Raw genomic sequence first — 18,628 nt, 5'->3', positions numbered from 1 at the left:
GATAAATTGCCTTACCTTGACTCCATCAAGAACTGCTTTAATTATTGATGTGACTGCAACAACAGCATCTTTGTCATCTAGGTTCACGCCCTCTAACATCACCTGGTCAGACCAACGAATCAGATTAGCCAAACTCTGATACACACGGTTACAGCAGGAGGAAACAGCTGAACTGAAGAAAGGAAACCAACACGCTTAACCTACTTTAAAACTGGGCAATGCATTTTTCTGTAAATACTATTTTCAACCATGTTATCACATTAGGCAGGGATATTATCCATTTTAAAGACATTTCAAACCACCTAGCCACTTCAAAGTGAAAAGAGCTGTGTGAGATACTCACCTAGACTTCATAACTGAAGTGTCTTTTGTCTTCGCAGTAACAGTCTACCTAGTGGGCTGTTTCTCGACTCTACAAAATGTCTAAGCAGTAATAAGGTGCAGACAGAAAGACTGAGACTTATGGACAATGTTATATGATGACTGTCCTGCTGCCCGGGACTGAAAAAAGACTTTCCTATGCTCACACCTTTTCGTATGATGAAAGAAATATGAAATTCCCCCCAAAATATAACTTATAAAGTAATAGGTCAGTCTCTATCACCTACTCATCTTCGTAATTATGAAGTAATAGGTCAGTCTCTATCACCTACTCATCTTCAGAATTAAGTAATAGGTCAGTCTCTATCACCTACTCATCTTCGAGTAGTAAGTATAGATGATGCCTCTTCTCTGAGAGAGATCACAATGTCCGGTGATGGTGTTACCAAGTTCTGCCAAGCCTCATTTCTTCCCCCATAGCAGCTTGTCAACCATTTGGTCATCATTACTTTTTCTTCCAATTAACATATAGTCTAGCCAACAGGCTAAAGCATACTATCATGGCGGGTGACAACATGGTACCAGAACTTTCAGTGACCATCAGCACATTCTGACATTCACTGTGAGTTCTCCATTTAGGACCTTCTCCATACAACAATGCTAATCACCATCTGAGCAAACATAACACTAAAGCATTAAAACTTCAACACAGTACCAAGACTACAGAACAAAACAGATATGGAAAGACAGCATAGGGAATGGACAGAGAGAGAATGTAATATGAAAAGAGACAAACTTCAATCATCTATCTTTCTGAGTACCTTTCACAGCCATACTACAACAGAATCCCTTATCTTCCGAAAAATCAGCTGGTTGATGGGAAGCTGGGTGATTGCACCAAGCATGGATAAAACGTTGCTTCCAGGACAAAGGCTGAGGACGTAAGTGTCAGATGATTACCACTGATGTTCTCCCTCACAAATTAACATACAGAAGTATTCAGTACAAGTTGTACTGTTAACCGTACTAGTGTAACACCAGGTCACTGGGAAACAAAGTACAATTGTGTAAGGACTTACCATAATGGTGCCTATTTGATTAGATCATGCTTGGGGTAGTGCTGAGACTTCTGATGCAAAATGTGTTGCGTCTAGCCACACTTGCAGAGCTTATTACCTCCCTTTCATGGCTGAATGGATGACCACCTCTTAGGAACATCAACAAATTATTTGGATAAAGCTGGCATCTGCCAGTGCCGTCTTCAGTTCTTTGTGGCCTAGAACAATGTCAAAATAGAAACCTCATCCCTTCTTGAGACCCTAGGGATCAAAGGCTAGGTCCTGTCCTAAATGGAATCTCAAAACAGAGTTCTGGACCAGGGAATCTTAAAACTTGGGGTCCCCGAAGTCTATCTACATATGACCAGGTCTGAGGCTTTGAGATGGAAAAGGAAGGACGACTAGATACAAAGGGAAAGGTGTCCCCCTGCCCCCAGCCCTGGGAAGGCAGAAGGTGGAAGCAAAAACTGTATTGCAACAAGGATCTGTAACAGTTGGCCATAGCAAACTCAGACTTTGTCCTGGAAGGAACGTTTAGAAAAGACTCAGTCTCAACTTTCTAAACGGACCGAATGCAAACCCTCCTAAGGCAGGCTACAGTGTGCTCTCCTAATCCTTTTCCATAGTGACAGTAGCAGAAAAAGTGATGACAAAAAGCTAGACTCTTGCAGTGTTTTTAGATAGTGGTTTTGTCTTTAAAATCTGCAAAGGAGACAAAAAAATGGTTTATAGTTCTGGTATCCTTGGTTTTGTCTAAAAGGTATCTCAGTTCCTGTGGACATCTAAAGATAAGTGTTCTCTCACTTTTGTTTTGGGGATTAGGAAAAAGGACAGCTGCATGACTTCATTACAGAGCAAATTAATCGCCTACTAGAATGGATTTGTTCCAAGACTGACCTTACCTCTGGGAAAACTAGAAAGGGCCTGCAGTTATGACACCCTTCTACCTGAAGTCATAGCCCCCCAAAAACGCAATCTTCCAAGTCCAGAATGTTATGTGGTACAGAAGCAGCAGGTTCAAAGATGGACTAAAGTTTTCCAGCTGAAAATTCAGGTCGCATGGACAGACAACTACTTTAGTAAGTAGTCTGAAATGCGGGACTCCCTTAAGGAGGGTTTCAATGCTTGCACAAAGTGAGGGGAGGCTCCACTGATGCACAGACTGAGATGGCCTGGAGGTGCAGTTCAGTGATGCATAAGATTAGCCTGAATTAAACAGTTCAGACAGGTACTGGTTCTGACATTAAGTGGCACCAAATCAAAAATCTCTTCCATTTATCCAGGTAAGATGTCTTGGCAGCAGGCCTCCTGGCCTCCTTTATGAGGATCAATACATCCAGAGGTAAAAGTGGTGGTTTTAGAGCATCAAGATGAAATCTCCTAAGTCGTCAGGCTGAGGTGTACGAAGGGACCATGTCCTGAGTTAGGAGGTCCAGTTACACAGGGAACGTGAAAGGTTTCCACTAGATATCTGGAAGAAAAGGGAGAATCAATGCCACCTGGGACAAATGGATGCTGTTAAAACATTCTGGGCTTCTCTTCCCTTGCTTTCTGCATCATGGTAGGGGGTAAGGGGACTGAACAACATATGCAGACACAATCTACTGGAAATAGGTAGAATCCACTGCATAGTGCTTTTGCAGAGCTCTTAAGCAGTACTTTCCCAACTGTTTGTTGGCTGGAAAAGCAAAAAGAACGATCTCTGGGATACCTCACCTATGAAAATCTTGAGAAAGACATTTCTGTGTATTGGCTATTACCAGATATTTGCAACTGATCTACACATTTGGCCTGAGATTGTCCAAGAAGCTTGAGACAGAAGGGCTAGAACATACCTGGGTCATACGAGTCTGGTAATTAATAGCCCGAAACGCCAGGGTGGCATCAGTGTATACATTTTTGCCTAAATGTTCCACAGCCCTACTTTCCCTATCTGAAGGAAGTAGTTTAGTAGATGGCAAAAGTTTAGAAGATTTATGAGAAGAGACAAACACTACAGGATCAGTAGAAAGGCATTTGTACAAGAACTTGCAATCATCGGGTACCTTGTAAAATCGCAAACTGAAGTAAAAGCCACAAAAGCTCAGAACAACAAGATGCAAGTCTCAAAAAAATGCTGTATAATAAATAACAATGGTGCTGTTATCACTGAAACTGATGAAGAAGACAACAATGGAACTGACGATCTGGGAAGCACCTTTATTACGGAATTAACAAAGACTATACGATGGATACTTAAGAATTGGGATTTATTTAAAGAAAACAGGGAACTTCTACAACTACGTCCAGAATGGCCTTTGGTGGTTTTCAGAAGAGGGAAGAACTTATGTTGGAAGGTACAACACTTAATCACAATGTAACCAGTAACGTCTGTAGAATGAACAAATGTGGGCAATGCTCTTTCTGCAAGTGGATCCAAGTGGGTGACTCTTTTTGGATAAAAAAAAAATGTTCAGGTTAGAGGAAAATGCGACTAACAGCAAAGGTGTGGTTTACTCTGCTCTTTGTCAGGTATGTCCATCATTTTACATTGGAAAGACTGAACGTGTCTCAAAATAAAGGATGTATGAACATCTTTATGATATACAAAAAGGTAAAAATCAAGTATACCCTGGCTAAACATGCAACAGAATTCTATGACCATAATTGTTAAGTTGTGGTTGTCGAGCAGCTTCACCAAGGGGCTAGAGGAGGCCCATGGCACTTATTTCTAGAAAGAACAGAAGTATTTTGGTACCTGGTGTTTCAAGCTGATGTTTGGCCAGGCATTAATGAATGTATTTCCATTTCCAGACTGTTAAAATTAAAGGCTTTAAGAAGATATTGCAAGTCTGCCATTAAGGGGGGGGGGGCTGGCTCAATTTTGACACTTTGATTGGCTGCTAAGGAATGACGTCTTAAATAAATTCTTGGCCTACTTCCTTGGATTTATCTGATGAAGTTTTGTGGTGAAACAAAACAAAAGTACTCATCTTATTTTAAGCAATTTTTAGTAAAGAGGTTTTTAATGGTCCCACCTATTATACAGCATTTTTTGGAAATTTGCATCTTCTTGTTCTGAACAGACCAGGGTTTGTAAGCCATTGAGCTTTTGTGGCTTTTACTTCAGTTTGTGGTTTTGTTGCTTTTTTAGTTTGTGAACCTTGTAAATCAAACCGGTTTCTTAGGGGTTGGAGGTTGAGAATCAGTAGCCACAGAGGCTGCTGAAAAGGTATCTACAAGGGCTGCTAAGACAGAAGAGACAGCTAAGGGCTTAGGAGACTCCATCTGGAGGAGCTCATGATAACTCTCAAATATCAAAACCTGAGAACAATCCCATTTGAAATATTCCATCATACAAGAAATAGTACATCCAAAGAAGAGTTACTCCAAGAGGGAGTCTGGACTAATAGAATTGTCCTCCTCAGATCCATAATCCAAGAAAGAAGGGATTTTAAAGGAATATGCCAAACATTACTCCTCAGAATCCATATCCTCTTCAGAAGCTTCCTGCTCTCCGGGCCTCTTAAGAGGAGTAGAAGATCAAGGAGGAGCAGGCACAGAAACTCTGAAAGAACTGTAGGTGGACACCAGTTTAAATCTAGGGAACATGTCAATGCCCCTAGGTTGAAGGTGTGTGGCCTGGAGGGGGGAAGGATGCTAGGTCTGGATATTAGGTGTTCTATGGTATAAATCCCAGTGGTAAGCACTACAAGAATATCATCTTTGAAAAGGATGATGGCAATTGCTGCTCTAGAAAGTGCCTGACGGATCCTTAAAATTTAAAGTATTACAAAGTGTAAGAAACCTTCTGCCCCCATAGTCGTTTTGATCCATACATGCTGACTTGTCAAGACATTCAGGCCATTTATTACCCCTTTATGGGATATATATTCCCAACACCATAAAGAGGCAAGAGATGCTCAAAGGTGAACTTCATAAAAGTAGCCATGAATGAAGTATCCCAAACAGAAGCAAGACGCTATCCTCCAAAAAAAGTAAGCCAATCTGTTGGTCCCTTGCCATAAACAAACTCTACAACAGAAGGAAGAAATTGTTGCAAAAGAGAGTAAAATCCCATGAGTGGAGGAGCTCCCTGGTCAGCCTCAGCAAGAAGCTGAGATCCCTTATAAGATCCTCCAAAGCTAGCTATGAAAACAAGACTGCCACAGATTCTAAAGACAACCACAAAGCATTCTATAGCTATGTCAAGAATCTCAATGGCAACACCCAGATCTGCTCTGAGTTACAGCACAATGGCACAAAAATTACAGAACCAACTGATATTGCCAACATCCTGGCAGATAGGTTCAGTTATAACTTTACCCCCCTCTCACCCCCTAAACGGCCCATATCTATACCGGAAGAATGCAGAGTCCCTGTAATCACAACTTCACAGGTAAAAGCAGCACTCTCTAAAGCCAAAAACATAGCATCCATGGGACCGGACAACATCCCAGGCTGCGTTTTACATGAACTTCAGAACGAACTGGCTCCCCACCTATGCACCATGTTCAATCATAGCCTCACATCAGGCTTTGTGCCCACTGAATGGCGTACAGCAACAGTTATCCCACTCCACAAAGGGGGAGCCACCAATGATCCTGGGAACTATCACCCTATTAGCCTGACGAGCCTGGTCTGCAAGGCCATGTAACGTATCATCATGGAATTCATAAACAAAGACATTGGTAACTTCCAAACTCTGGACCCCACCCAGTTCAGGTTTGTGAAAGGCAGATCGTGCCTCCTGAACCTGGACGACTTCTATGAGGCAGTCACCAAAGCCGTAGATGAGGGTAAGGTGGTTCACACAGCCTATCCTGACCTCTCCAAAGCTTTCAACACCATCCACCATTCTGGAATTATAGCTAAACTCACTAAACTAGGTATAAATCCCTATGTCACAAGATGGGTTGCCAACTGGCTCACTGACAGAACCCACACTGTAACTTCAAACCAGTGACAAGTGGAGTACCACAGGGTTCAGTCCTGGGACCTCTCCTGTTTGGTATCTACTTCTCTGAAGTACAGGCTAACACAGAAGGCCTCTGACTAACGAAGTTCGCAGATGACTGCAAACTAGGAACTACAGTCAAGTCCCCAAATGATGTGAACATCCTACAGAGGGGCCTCACTGAGACAGATGCCTGGTGTCAGAGCCATGGCCTCAAGCTCAATGCCAAAAAGTGCACTGTTATCTCCTTTGGTAAAAACTCTGTACCCATGAACTACCGCATAGGCAGCAGCCTTCTTAACACCGAATGTGTGATGAGACCTTGGGATCCAGGTGGACAGTAGTTTCTCCTTTGATAACCACATTGCCAAATTAGTTAGGAAACCCTTCTACATGGCACACCTCATCACAAAAGGGTTCTCATCCAGGAAAAAAAGAGGTCATTGTTCCCCTCTACTCGACACTCATTAGACCCATTATAGAGTACAATGCCCCTTTTGGAATGTACCTCACAAGACATCTGCAGCAGCAGGAAAGGCCACAGAAGTATCTCACAAACAGAATTACTGGCTTCAAACAGATGCCCTACACTGATAGTCTCAAAAAACTCCAGCTTTACTCGGTAGCATATCGCCTACTCCGAGGTGATCTCTTCCTAACATATAAAACTATGTCAAACCCAGAGCTTTTGGACATGCAACACCTAAAGAAATCCCAATCCCTCCGAGCTACATGCTCTATGGACCTAAACCTTGTCACCATAATAAACAGGACATGCTGGAGGGATAGATTCCTGTCCCAGAGAATTCCCATACTCTGGAACAGGCTACCCATCTATGTCAAGCAAAGTTCCTCATTAACAATCTTCAAGAAATATCTTGATGAGTGGATGGGAAATAGGAAATACACCACGGGGATCACTTCTGTGGCTCTGCTCGACAGGGGCACAGGAAATTAACTTTCTTGGATTGGCGTAAGCCAGTGAACTTTGTTGGCTAGACTTACTTAGGCCCTTGGGCTGATAGCCTAGTACCTACCTATGAACCTATGAGGGATGTTTTCTGGCCTTGCCTGTATCCTAACAACTGAGGACATGTATTATGTTCCTACACACATCTTCAGTAGTAACAGAACCACTTTTGTTACTGTGGGGACTACCTGCTCCCCTCACCTCTGTTCACATACGAGTGGTGACTACAGTTACAGTCACAGGCTTTGGTGTCCATGCCTCACGTACAAAGTGTACTGGCAGACTGCTATAGGCAAAGCCTCTGCTTTGACTTAGTGCACCAATAAGCCAGGCAAGAAACACCTCCTGCAGGACAGGCTCACTCATCCTCTACTGTCAGCTCCATCAAGTACCCGAGTCACTACTCAAACTCTTCTTCATGCGGCTATAACCAGTAGCAAATGCTGGTAACAAACACAGCATTTGGCATGTGATGGTCAGCTAGGTGGGTCACAAGCTTCTGTGAATGACACAGCCCCAGAGGACACTTGTGCCTCCCACCCCCAAAGGCAGTATTCCCACACTCTCTCCAAGACACGGCAAGCCAGCAAAATCATGCCACTTTGCTCCTGCTGATGCATGAAACAGAAATCGAACTTTGGTCACCTGGGTTATAGGCACAGCTTTATCCCTCTTCGCCAATGCAGTTGGCTCCTCCCAACAGAAATCTAATTAAAGATGACTGCAGCATAAGTTACCATTTTAAAACATTGTCATCTAATGCCACAGCTCATCAAGAGAGGCAGAGAGCCACACATTGTACACTAGCTAAATTCTGGCTGAAAATGATACAAACTTCTAGTCAAATAAAACAATGTTCACAGAACGAATAAAGCTACACAGTGTAATTACCAGCAAACAAAAAAGAATTGTTCATTAGTTAAGAACAACTGTGAAGCATTTTAAATAAAGGCTTTCAGTAAAATGAAACTGAATCCAGGGTGGCTTATTTTTGATCCAAGACCGTCACTAAAAACAAAACAGATATTTAAACATGTTCGCTGTAGCAATGGGTCATTGGGTTGCTATAACAACAAATGTGCCATTTTATAAACCTATTGCGGTATCACTGTTTATAAAAAGCAAGAACATTTACTAATATAGAAACCAAATTACTCATTTCTACCTTTATTAAAAAACACTCAACAGTTAATCTGTAGTTAAACAATTATTCAGAAACAGCACAGACAAGAGTCTGACAATTCACAAGATTTCGATAAGCAATAATAATCACTTAACTGCAGCCTGTAAATTGACAAACTTTTTTTGTAACTGCATACCTATATCAGCACCCCTTTTTTGTGCTGCCCTTATTCCGGTTTAATAACCCAACAAACTTTTGGAGAACACAGCTTTCCTTTTCAAAGAAGTTACATTTCTTAAGTCTGAAGTCAAGACCTTATAAACTGTCATCTAGATTCTCCCTTTATCTGAAATAATGATGAAAATAGAGGGTTATGTACTCTCAAACCAATTAGACAAAAACTGCTGACGTTGACCAAAGCCAACAAACTTAAAAGAAACAAAAGAGATGAGCTGCACAGAGATGTGAGCCCGTGGAAAGCAGCTTTATGGACACAATATGCTTCCTGGCAGTGGAAACAATGAATCAAATAAAAAATTCTAGTATGTGATGCAATTAGTTTAATCTGCCACAAGGAAAATGACTAGAAACATGTCTTTTCGGCTTTTCCCGGTTAGGGGTCGCCACAGCGGAACTCTGGTCCGCTAATGATTGGCAGTCGATTTTTATGGTGCCGAGTTGCCAGCCCGACACCCAACCTTCAGCGAAGGCACGCCCATTCATAAATGTCTTTCGGAGGCCACTCGACCGTGGGGAGGACATGCAGACTCCACACAGAAGGCACTCCAGTCGAGAACTGAACAGGAAAACATCTTGCTGTGAGGTAACAACGCTTGTCTAGAAACAGTAATATATTAAAAAAATAATCCAAAAAGGAGAAACTAGTGGATAAAAAGCATAATACCACAAATGGGTAATGAACCAATGTTCTTCATTTACAAGGGCAAATAAATATGAAGTATTATTCACTCCATACTTAAAATGTTTACTATCAAGGATATAACTTTAGTAGTTAATTTTCACATACATTGTTATTTTAAAAACTCATACAGCATAAAAAGAGCTCAGATACACCAGCTGTAATGCTTTTTTATACAAACTGTGGGAGGAGTGTATATATAACAGAAATGCATGTAAGCTATCTAGGCCAGAAACGTAGACTCTACCTAGCATACCTATTATTCCCAGACCTACAACCCAAGATCACTTAATAAACCATACGGAAGGAGTGTGGCAAAATTCAATTGTGTTCCCTAGACATGAATGACAGAACTGCTGAACCATAAGGAAGGAATGTGGCAAAATTCAATTGTGCTCCCTAGACATGAATGACAGAACTGATTACCGACTACAACAGCAAGAGCAGAACATCCACGAGAGGACAGACTTGGTAATACCTTATTTTCTGATGACAATTTACTGTGTCTCTACAGGCTGGAGTGAGCAATTTATTCTAATAATACAGAAATGGAACAGATCTACTCTCTAAGGACTCTTATTTTACAAAACAAATCCAGCCTTAGGACCAAACTTGCATTTTCTTTGTTGGAGTATACACGCATTTCCCCCCAGTTTCTTCTTAAATGTATTTCTATATAACATGTCAAAAAATTCATAGGGATTACAGCATTGGTAATCCATTCTAGGTTACTATATTATCAAATTTTAATAAAAAATAAATAAATAAATAAAACATGCAACACAAGCTAGTCCCTTCCACAATTGTCTTCATAGGCAGATAAAGAATCTGATAGCCATTTCTTTGCACATGACCATAGCAGGTTTACTAGAAGCCAGTTTTTGCCACTGCCACCTGACCACAGCATTGTAACAGGCCAGTCTCTGCCACCACTGCCTCTACAGGGATCAACTACGGAACATGCTTTTCTAAAAATATTTTGCTACCATTTGAATAACACAAGAGGATAAATTATGTGCAGATTAGCAGCTTTTTCACATCACCTGACCGCTGCTGTGATCCAAGCTAAGAAGTTGTTCGGGTTAGAATTTATCTTTAACCTGTATCACTTGTGTATTTCCCTTTAAGCACCTAGGGGGGGCACAAAGCATGAGAGCACTGACATCCATGGATAGTGTACCCACAAGCAGCGCTGCCCCCACTTACAAGCAGGGCCCTTTGTCAGACTGCCAATCTCCACCTATGATTTTTAAAAAGATGCACGCTCCAAATACATGCATCCCTTACACTCCCGGCAATAAAGACGTGTGGTTTTTACAGCCACAGAGAATGCACAAAGTAGCATTAGGTTTTAGCAACTCTTGTTCATGTTAATGGAGGGATGTTAAAGTAGCTGGTGGCGTGCTTAGTGTTTTCTCAGTTAACAGATGGTATATAACTGCGTAGTAGTGTGAGTTTTTACTCTTTTCAACTTAATATTTTGTTAAAAATTGATACACTCTGAATATTAACGGACTTGCAGTGTAAAATTGTTTGGTTATTTGATATGCTTTCTCTGTTTTATCAGTATGTTTTTATCTGCTGTCTATCCTACTAATGACTGTATATACAAAAGCTGCTACTCTACCCCCACCTTGGGAAACAGTACAGTACAAGCTTAAATGAATTGCTTCATAGCCTGCATGCATTAGTCTACTGCATTGTGAATAGGAATGGAACTACATGGTAAACACTGGCATTTTTCATGTGACTACATCTGCATTTTAGTCATAAGAAACCAAAGGCATGTGTGCTGATATCTTGACTAAGTTGCTCCTCTGAAGTGTTTACTTCATTACTCAGAAGGCATTCACAAATCATGCTTACACTACCTTACTGCCTAGTTCACGCATTCACTCTTACCTCCTGTCTCTATTCAGTTATATCCCCTGAATTACACAGTACTACCATATATTAGAAACCCCATTTGTCTTTGGCTAAACCCTCGCTTTTTCTCTCACAGTTGTCTGCGATAGCAAGATTCTCTGGCTTTCAGATATACCGGCCAAGCAGCAAAGCTGAAACTGTGATCCAGTGCTGACCACCACTCACACAAATAATTAACCGACTCCAACACTGGCTAACCCAATAAAGTATTTTATGTCATTTACTCTGCTACTAACCTTGTAACTAGTGATGTAAATGCTGACAGGCTTGTAATTGGCACTGGCACATGCCAATGCAAAATCTAATTTGAACCCAAACTGGGGGGAAAAAAAAAGAAAACGCTAAATAACTTGCAGGAAAAAATGGCTCTAGAAAAGATCCTTTACTTAAATTAGTAAACCTCACAAGCAGCAATGTACAGTTGTGTACACTTACCATGAATGTAGATATTCGAGTGTATTCACTGTTGCAGTCATCACACTTGGGTTATCTGCCTGCAGGTAGCCCTCAGTCGGCCTGAATACCAGAGTCTTAGGATTTCTGCATCAGATGCTCTCACTTCTTCCATGACGTCATGTCTTCAGGGGTATAAAACAGGCAGCCGATACCATTACATCAGTTTTTCTTGCCCCAAATGTCAGGAGCCCCCAAACAGGAAATTAGTATCAGTAAAAAATAAATACCAATGCCATTAAGAATGGCCACAGAGAGGAGAGGTAGAAAGACAGAGAAAAAATAGGGGGCTGGAGGGAGAGAAACCAGGACTGCAACAGTGAATACACTCGAACATCTATATTATGTATCTGTATTATGTTCTTAGTGTTTCACTGTTGCATTCATCACACCTGAGTTGATTCCCAAAGCTGAGGAAGGGAAGAGCAGTCAAGAAGTGTTAGGGCTGGCTAGCAGGCTTTGTAAGACTGCTGTAGCAAATCCGGCTCTGGATTTAGAAAAAATAGGTAAGTGGTAATGCTTGGTGAAGGTGTGTACAGAACTCCAGGTTGAGGCTTCCAGAAAGTCCCTGGTAGGACTCCCCTGAGAAATGCTGTAGAGGTGGAAGTAGCCCTAGTGGAATGTGGTTTAATACCCTGTGGGGTAGGTTTTCCATGGTGCTTGTAGCAGAAATGGATGTAGTGTGCTAACCATTTGGAACTAGCTTGCTTTGAAATGGCCTTGCCCTCTGCCCCTGTAGAAAAGCTGACTAGCAGCTGGTCAGATTTTATGAAAGGTATCTGTGCACGTCTAAGGAGTGCAGGATCCTTTCCCCTTTATTCTGAGGGTTAGGAGAAGAAGGCTGGCAAATGGATGGATTGGTTTAGAGCCACACTGGACACCACCTTAGGCATAAAGGATGGGTTAGTCCTGAGGGAAACCCTGTCAGCATGGAAAACAATGAAAGGTTCCACAACCATTAGTGCCTGTAACTCACTCTTCTTGCTGAAGTTATGACAGCGTGAGCTTTTTCAGTACAAAGTTAAGGTCCCAGGCAGGGGTGCTCTCCTAGGGGGCCTTAAGTTGTTAGCCCCTCCCAGGAACTGTTTGATGAGAGGGTAAGAAAATAGAGGTGGCTCAGTATTGTAATGAGCTGAGATGGCAGAGGCATGAATCTTAATGGAGGAAAAGGATAGGCCTCTGTGGAGTAGTGCTGCTAGGTAATCCAGGATTAGAGGTAAGGAGGGCACTGCTGTGTCCTTCCCTTGAGACTGATTCCAAGAACAATATCTTTTCCACTTTTCAGCATAGACATTCCTAGTACTAGGCCTTCTGGCTTCAAGAATGACGTCCAGCACCTGTTTGCTGAGGGTTGCTGGTGGTGTATTCAGGGGATAAGCCAGGTTGCAAGGTTTAGGGTTTGCAACTGTGGATACAAAATCTGTCCCTCCTGCTGAGACAGTAGGGTAGGAGTTTGGTGAAGGTGCCAGGGTGGCACTGTCAGACTGCATAAGGGTGGGTTCCAGTGCTGGCGTGGCCAGCCTGGGGCAATAAGAATTGCCCTTGGCCTGTCCTGTTTTATCTTGAGTAGTACTTTTGAGAGGAAGGGCACAGAGGGGGAAAGGCATAAATTGAGAGGTTTTCCCATTGGAAGGATAGGGCATCCATCTTCCAGGTCCTGCTGTGAGGGTTCCTGGTGCAGAATTTCCTCAACTGGTGGTTCTTGGGGGAGGCAAAGAGGTCCACCTCTGGTGTCCCCACCTCTGGATTAGAAGGATGAAAGTGTTGGGCTCCAATTTCTAGTCGTGTGGTTCTAGGAGATTTCTGCTTAAGTTGTCTGCCAGTGAATTTTGTTTGCCTGGCAGGAACTGAGCTTGTAGATGCACTTGGTTTCTCAAGGCTGTGTTCCACAGGGCCATGGCTAACCTGCAGAGTGGGCAAGAATGGGTTCCCCCCCGCTTGTTTATGTACCACATAACTGTGGTGTGGTCTGATTTTATAAGCAGTTGTCCTGGAAGGATTAGGTATATGAAGGCTGTCAGATAATTCTGTACAGCTAGCATCTCTTTTTGACTGACATGCAAGAGAATTTGGCCTGGGCTCCAGTGGTCCTGAATGCATTTGATTGCCATGTGAGCCCCCCATGCATAGTCTGATATATCTGTTGTCAGAGTTTGGGCGGCGAGGGGTTGAGTGAAAAGCAGACCCTTGTTGTGGTTGCAGGCTTCTGCCCACCAAAGGAACTCTGCCCTTAGACAAGGTATGACTGGAATGACAGGTCCTGAGAATGTTGGCACAAAAGACTTTTTAAGTACCATTGAAGCGTCATCATATGCAGTCTTGCATATGGAATTAGCAGAATACATGAGGCCATGAACCCTAGGGTTTGCAGTATTTTCCTTGCAGACAGCTGGGTTCTGGTGGCCATTTGTTTGAAGTAGTTTGTCAGACCTGTTTTCCTGAAGTGAGAAATGCCATCTGGGAAGTTGTATCCAAGCTTGCTCTCAAGAATACAATCTTTTGACTGGGCACCAGTTGTGATTTCTTTTCGTTGATGGTGTACCCCAATGAAGTGAGAAGGCTTTTTACAAATGCCAGGTGCTGAAGTAGCAATTTTTGACTGTCCACCTGAATCAGGCAATCGTCCAAGTATGGAAAAATGTGGATATTTCTCTGCCTGAGTATGCAATGGCTAATGGCTAGAACCAGGCACTTTGTGAATACTCTGGGAGCAGTAGATAAGCCAAAGGGAAGTGCAGAGATCTGATAGTGCATACAGCCTGCCCTGAATTGTAGACATTTTCTGCACGATTCCCTTATGGGGTGTGCAGATAAGCTTCTTTTAAGTCTAAAATGACTAACCAGGCATCCTTGGCTAGCATAGGTAGAAGCTGTTGCAGGGTAAGCATCTTGAATTTTGGGACCACCAGAAAGGTGTTGAGAATTGATAGATCCAGGATAGGGCTCCAAAAGCACTCTTTTCTGGGAACCAGGAAAACTCTGGTGTAGAAACCCTGCCCCTTTGTTCAACTGGAACAGGGTGAATAGCTCTGATATGGAGCAGGGAAAGTACTTGCTTTTGAGCCTTTGCCCACTGGTTTGGAGGAAGGTCTGGAAACCCACTTGGGGTTGGCAGTGAATGGAAGCAGAATCTGTACACCTGGGATACAATGTTTAGGACCCATCAGTCCTGAGTAATGGACATCCAATTTTCTGCATGAAGGGCAAGTTTTCCTCCTAGGGGCACAAGTAATTGGGCAGGGCTGGGAAGGATAATTGAAAAGTCATTGTGAACTTTTTCCATAAAGGGGCGGCTTACCACTCCCTGTTTTTGAGGTGGGAGCACTCCATTGTTTAGATCTCTGCATACCCTGAGACTTTTGTCTGGGCGGCCTGTTTCCCCTGGATTTCGTCTGAGAAGGCCTGGAAGGGGCTGGAAAGGACCAGTTTTTGGAAGGCCAATGCCTATTAAATCTAGGTTGCTGCACTTTGTAAGAATTCTTTAACAGTTTGCATAGATTTAGCTTTTTCTTCCATCTTTTTAAGAACCTTTTCTGCTTTGGTGCCAAACAAGCAGTCCTAATTTAAATGAGTGTCTAGTAATTTGGATTTGACATGATCTGGCATTTTTTGTTCCTTCAGCCAAGCATGCTTTCTCAGTACAGACTCAGTGACTGCAGCCCTGCAAGATGCTTCTAGGGTTCAAACCCACACTGCAAAGTATGCTTACTAACTTGGTTTGCAGAATGCATTAACTCTTGTAATTCTTTATTTTCTGCACAATCTAGAAGTAATGCCATTGTTTGTTTAATTAGTTCCATAATATGTTGCTGGTACTTCAACATGTGAAACTGGCAATTCAATGCCCTGATGGCAAGAGTTGCAGAGATATATACCTTCTTGCCCCAATCTGTCTAAAGCTCTGGAATCCCTGTCTGAAGGGGTAGGGTTTTTGGCCATAGTAGCCTTAATACCTTTAGGTCCCTGGGAAATGGTCTCTGGATCCGCAGTAGGATTCTTGAAGAGAAATGTGAGAATCCGGTACTATGTAGTACCTGACAGGTTTCCTAGGTGCTGGGGGGTAAAGTGTCTGGATTAAGACTGGATTCCATGAAGACATCTATAACATCCAGGACATGGGGTATTAGCTACAGGCCTGTGTTGAAGCAACTCTAAAAATTCTCTGAGTCTCTTTTTGGACTGAGGGTAGTCCTGGCACTCCCAGCGAAAATGCTCTCAAAGTATGCAAGGTTTCACCAAAAGAAAAATCCTCTGGAGGGGAGGCAGAGGGAATGGATTCCTCTGCATCTGAATCCTCATAGGTTGATAAGGGCACGTCCTGATAATCAGAAGGGTCAGAGTCATCGGACACCTGGTCTGTAGATTCAGAGGGAAACTCAATTCTTTGTCTCTCAGCAGGGGAAGGCTGGCTTCCCCTAATTAGGGTAATCAGGTCTTCAGCCATTCTAAGCATTTGTTTTTGTGGCATGTGAGCTTGAGCATGTGCTTTGGTCGTCGGTTGTTTAGGGGTAGTGCGTACTCTGGGCCTAAGAAACTTGGTAGTTTTGGCTAAAAACAAAGTTGTTGGTTTGATTCGAACATCGGTAGGTCAGAATACACCCTCAGAAGCTGGTGCCTGCACAGCGGCTTTGGACCCATCCAAGGTAGAGACATCCATAGGTTCCATAGTCAAAGAAGCATCTCGCGGCATACTGAACTCCGAATGGGTCTCAGCAGAGGCCTGCAAATCCACAGAAGCAGGCATCAGGGGCTGCAAAGGCACCTCACTGAGTACCGGCGAACTGCTGACTAACTTAACGGAAGCGTCATTGGCAGTTTTGGACCTATGTGGTCTGTCTGTCTTTACTTTTTTGGAATACTGGTAGTCGGATGGGTTATCGAAGCCATTTCAGAATATGGAGAAAAAGAGTGAAAGAATTTACCGACAAAGATTGCCTGATGACAAATGGTTTGGGTGTTAAATAAGGCAGAAAACCACCAGCAAGGGACATTGTGGTCTGGGCCTAAAGATATGACGCAGTAAGAATGAAAATCTCTGTGAGGTATTTGCTTTCCACAGGCAAGATAACTGTTAACTTTCTTTGACATTGGTTAGAGCAAGAAAAAAGGATCCCCAATGGGGTACTTCACTTTAAAAGACTTCAGGTTTTGAAACTCCAAAACAAAAATTTCAGGTAGCGGCCAACCGGCACTTGCGAACTGCTTCTGCTTCGGGTGCCTCCTTGGCAAGAAAGACTGATGTAATGGCATCGGCTGTCTGTTTTATACCCCCGACGTGACGTCATAGAAGAAGCGACAGCGTCCGATGCAGAAATCCCAAGACTCTAGTATTCGGGCCGACTGAGGGCTACCTGCAGGCAGATAACCTAAGTGTGATGACTGCAACAGTGAAACGCGAAGAACATCACAATATTCAATTTTACTAAGTTTCTAGTTCAGTTGTTCCATGTATGCATGTACCTCCAACTTACTTGACAAAAGCTGTACTTTTAACAAAAAGAAATTGGCACAAATGCTGCTTACATGTCTTCTGCCCTTCTACTCCAGTGATACCCTCCCAGATGTCTTAAGTGATCCATGTCCCATCTACGCTGTAAGGGACAGCATTCTTATAAAAACACACCAATACAATAGCTTGCAATCTCTCCTCCTTCCATCCTGACTCATTTATCTCCAGTCTGAAAGCAGTCAACTGGAAGGTACTACAAATTTCTACTTCTGGATGAAGCCATAGTCCTGTTTAATTCTACATTAATGAATATAACAAATAGTCTTGCCATTAGAACTAAAGGAATTGAGATCAAGCCTGCTTCCTGCCTATTTAAAGATACCAAACAATTAATGAAAAAATGAGACAATGCATGAAAAACATGGAGGAAGTATAGTGCTATATGCAGTCTTCAGTTATACAAAGTACTAAAAACAAGATTAGAACTGAAAAAAAGGAACTACCATACTAGACTACAAACTGAGAACCGAACTAACCCTAAAGCTTTCTGGTCAGCCATAAATCATCTAAATCTAGCCCACCCCATGTTTAACTAGCCAAACAAGTCACATCACTAACCAATTCAACACTCATTTATACAGTTACCTCTCTTATTAACCACCCTACCACTACTCACTCATAAAACCACAAGGCAGCCAAAACATCTTTCCTTTCCAACCAGTATCTCCTGCTAAAATCGAGAAGTTACTCCTCAAACTGAAATAGACCATCCTGGCCCCAGAACAAATACCAGCTGAATATATTAAACCACCATAGCAGCAGAAGCATTATCCCACCCAGTGTCAATACTAATAAATATGTCAAATTAACAAATTCCCCATTTTGGAAAAAAAAATCATATAACTTAATCTCTGCACAAAACAAGAAAACCCAATGACATTTGAAACTACAGTCCTACAGCCATCTTATACTCTCTGTCAAACAAATAAGAAAAGTGTATTCATAGAGAAGTCCTCTACTTTATTACTGACAACAACCTTGTCACGCCAATGCAGCCTGGCTTCCACTCATACCACAGCACCACAACTTCACTTCTAAACATTATCTCTACAGTCAACCACAGTAGGAATAACGGTGACTCAGTCTTAGCAATACTCCTGCATATGTCTAAGGCATCTGAAACTAGTACTTAAATTATCTCCATTAGATCTAGTCTCATCATCATTATCCTTATCGTGGTTTCATAGATACCTCTCAAACAGGATATTGACAACTCCACCTTTTTCCCTGTAACAGCTAGAGTCCCCACGGCTCAATATTATGTCCTCTGCTGTTTAATATCTTCACCAATGATCTGCACGCTGCAACTAAACATGCATCTATTGATGATATGGGCAAGTGCCAGCACAGCCAGCGGGAGTTTTGTAAAGAATGACATGTCCTTTGAATATCTAACTGATTTATACAAGATGC

At 42.4% G+C, this 18,628-nt stretch overlaps 1 protein-coding gene across 1 annotated transcript in view; it reads right to left on the bottom strand.

Moving 5' to 3' along the window:
* Window positions 1-18,628, bottom strand: part of RAPGEF1 (Rap guanine nucleotide exchange factor 1) — a 2,911,094-nt gene that overhangs the window by 1,978,281 nt on the left and 914,185 nt on the right. The window contains exon 4 of the mRNA XM_044058589.1: window positions 16-172. Within this exon, the coding sequence (XP_043914524.1) occupies window positions 16-172 (157 nt within the window). The remainder of the gene's footprint in view (window positions 1-15; window positions 173-18,628) is intronic.

This window comes from Protopterus annectens, chromosome 16.part0 (assembly GCF_019279795.1).
Source record: "Protopterus annectens isolate FY-2018-M chromosome 16.part0, PAN1.0, whole genome shotgun sequence".
In the NCBI taxonomy this organism is placed as follows: Eukaryota; Metazoa; Chordata; order Ceratodontiformes; family Protopteridae; genus Protopterus; species Protopterus annectens.
This window is presented reverse-complemented; position numbering and strand designations above follow the sequence as displayed.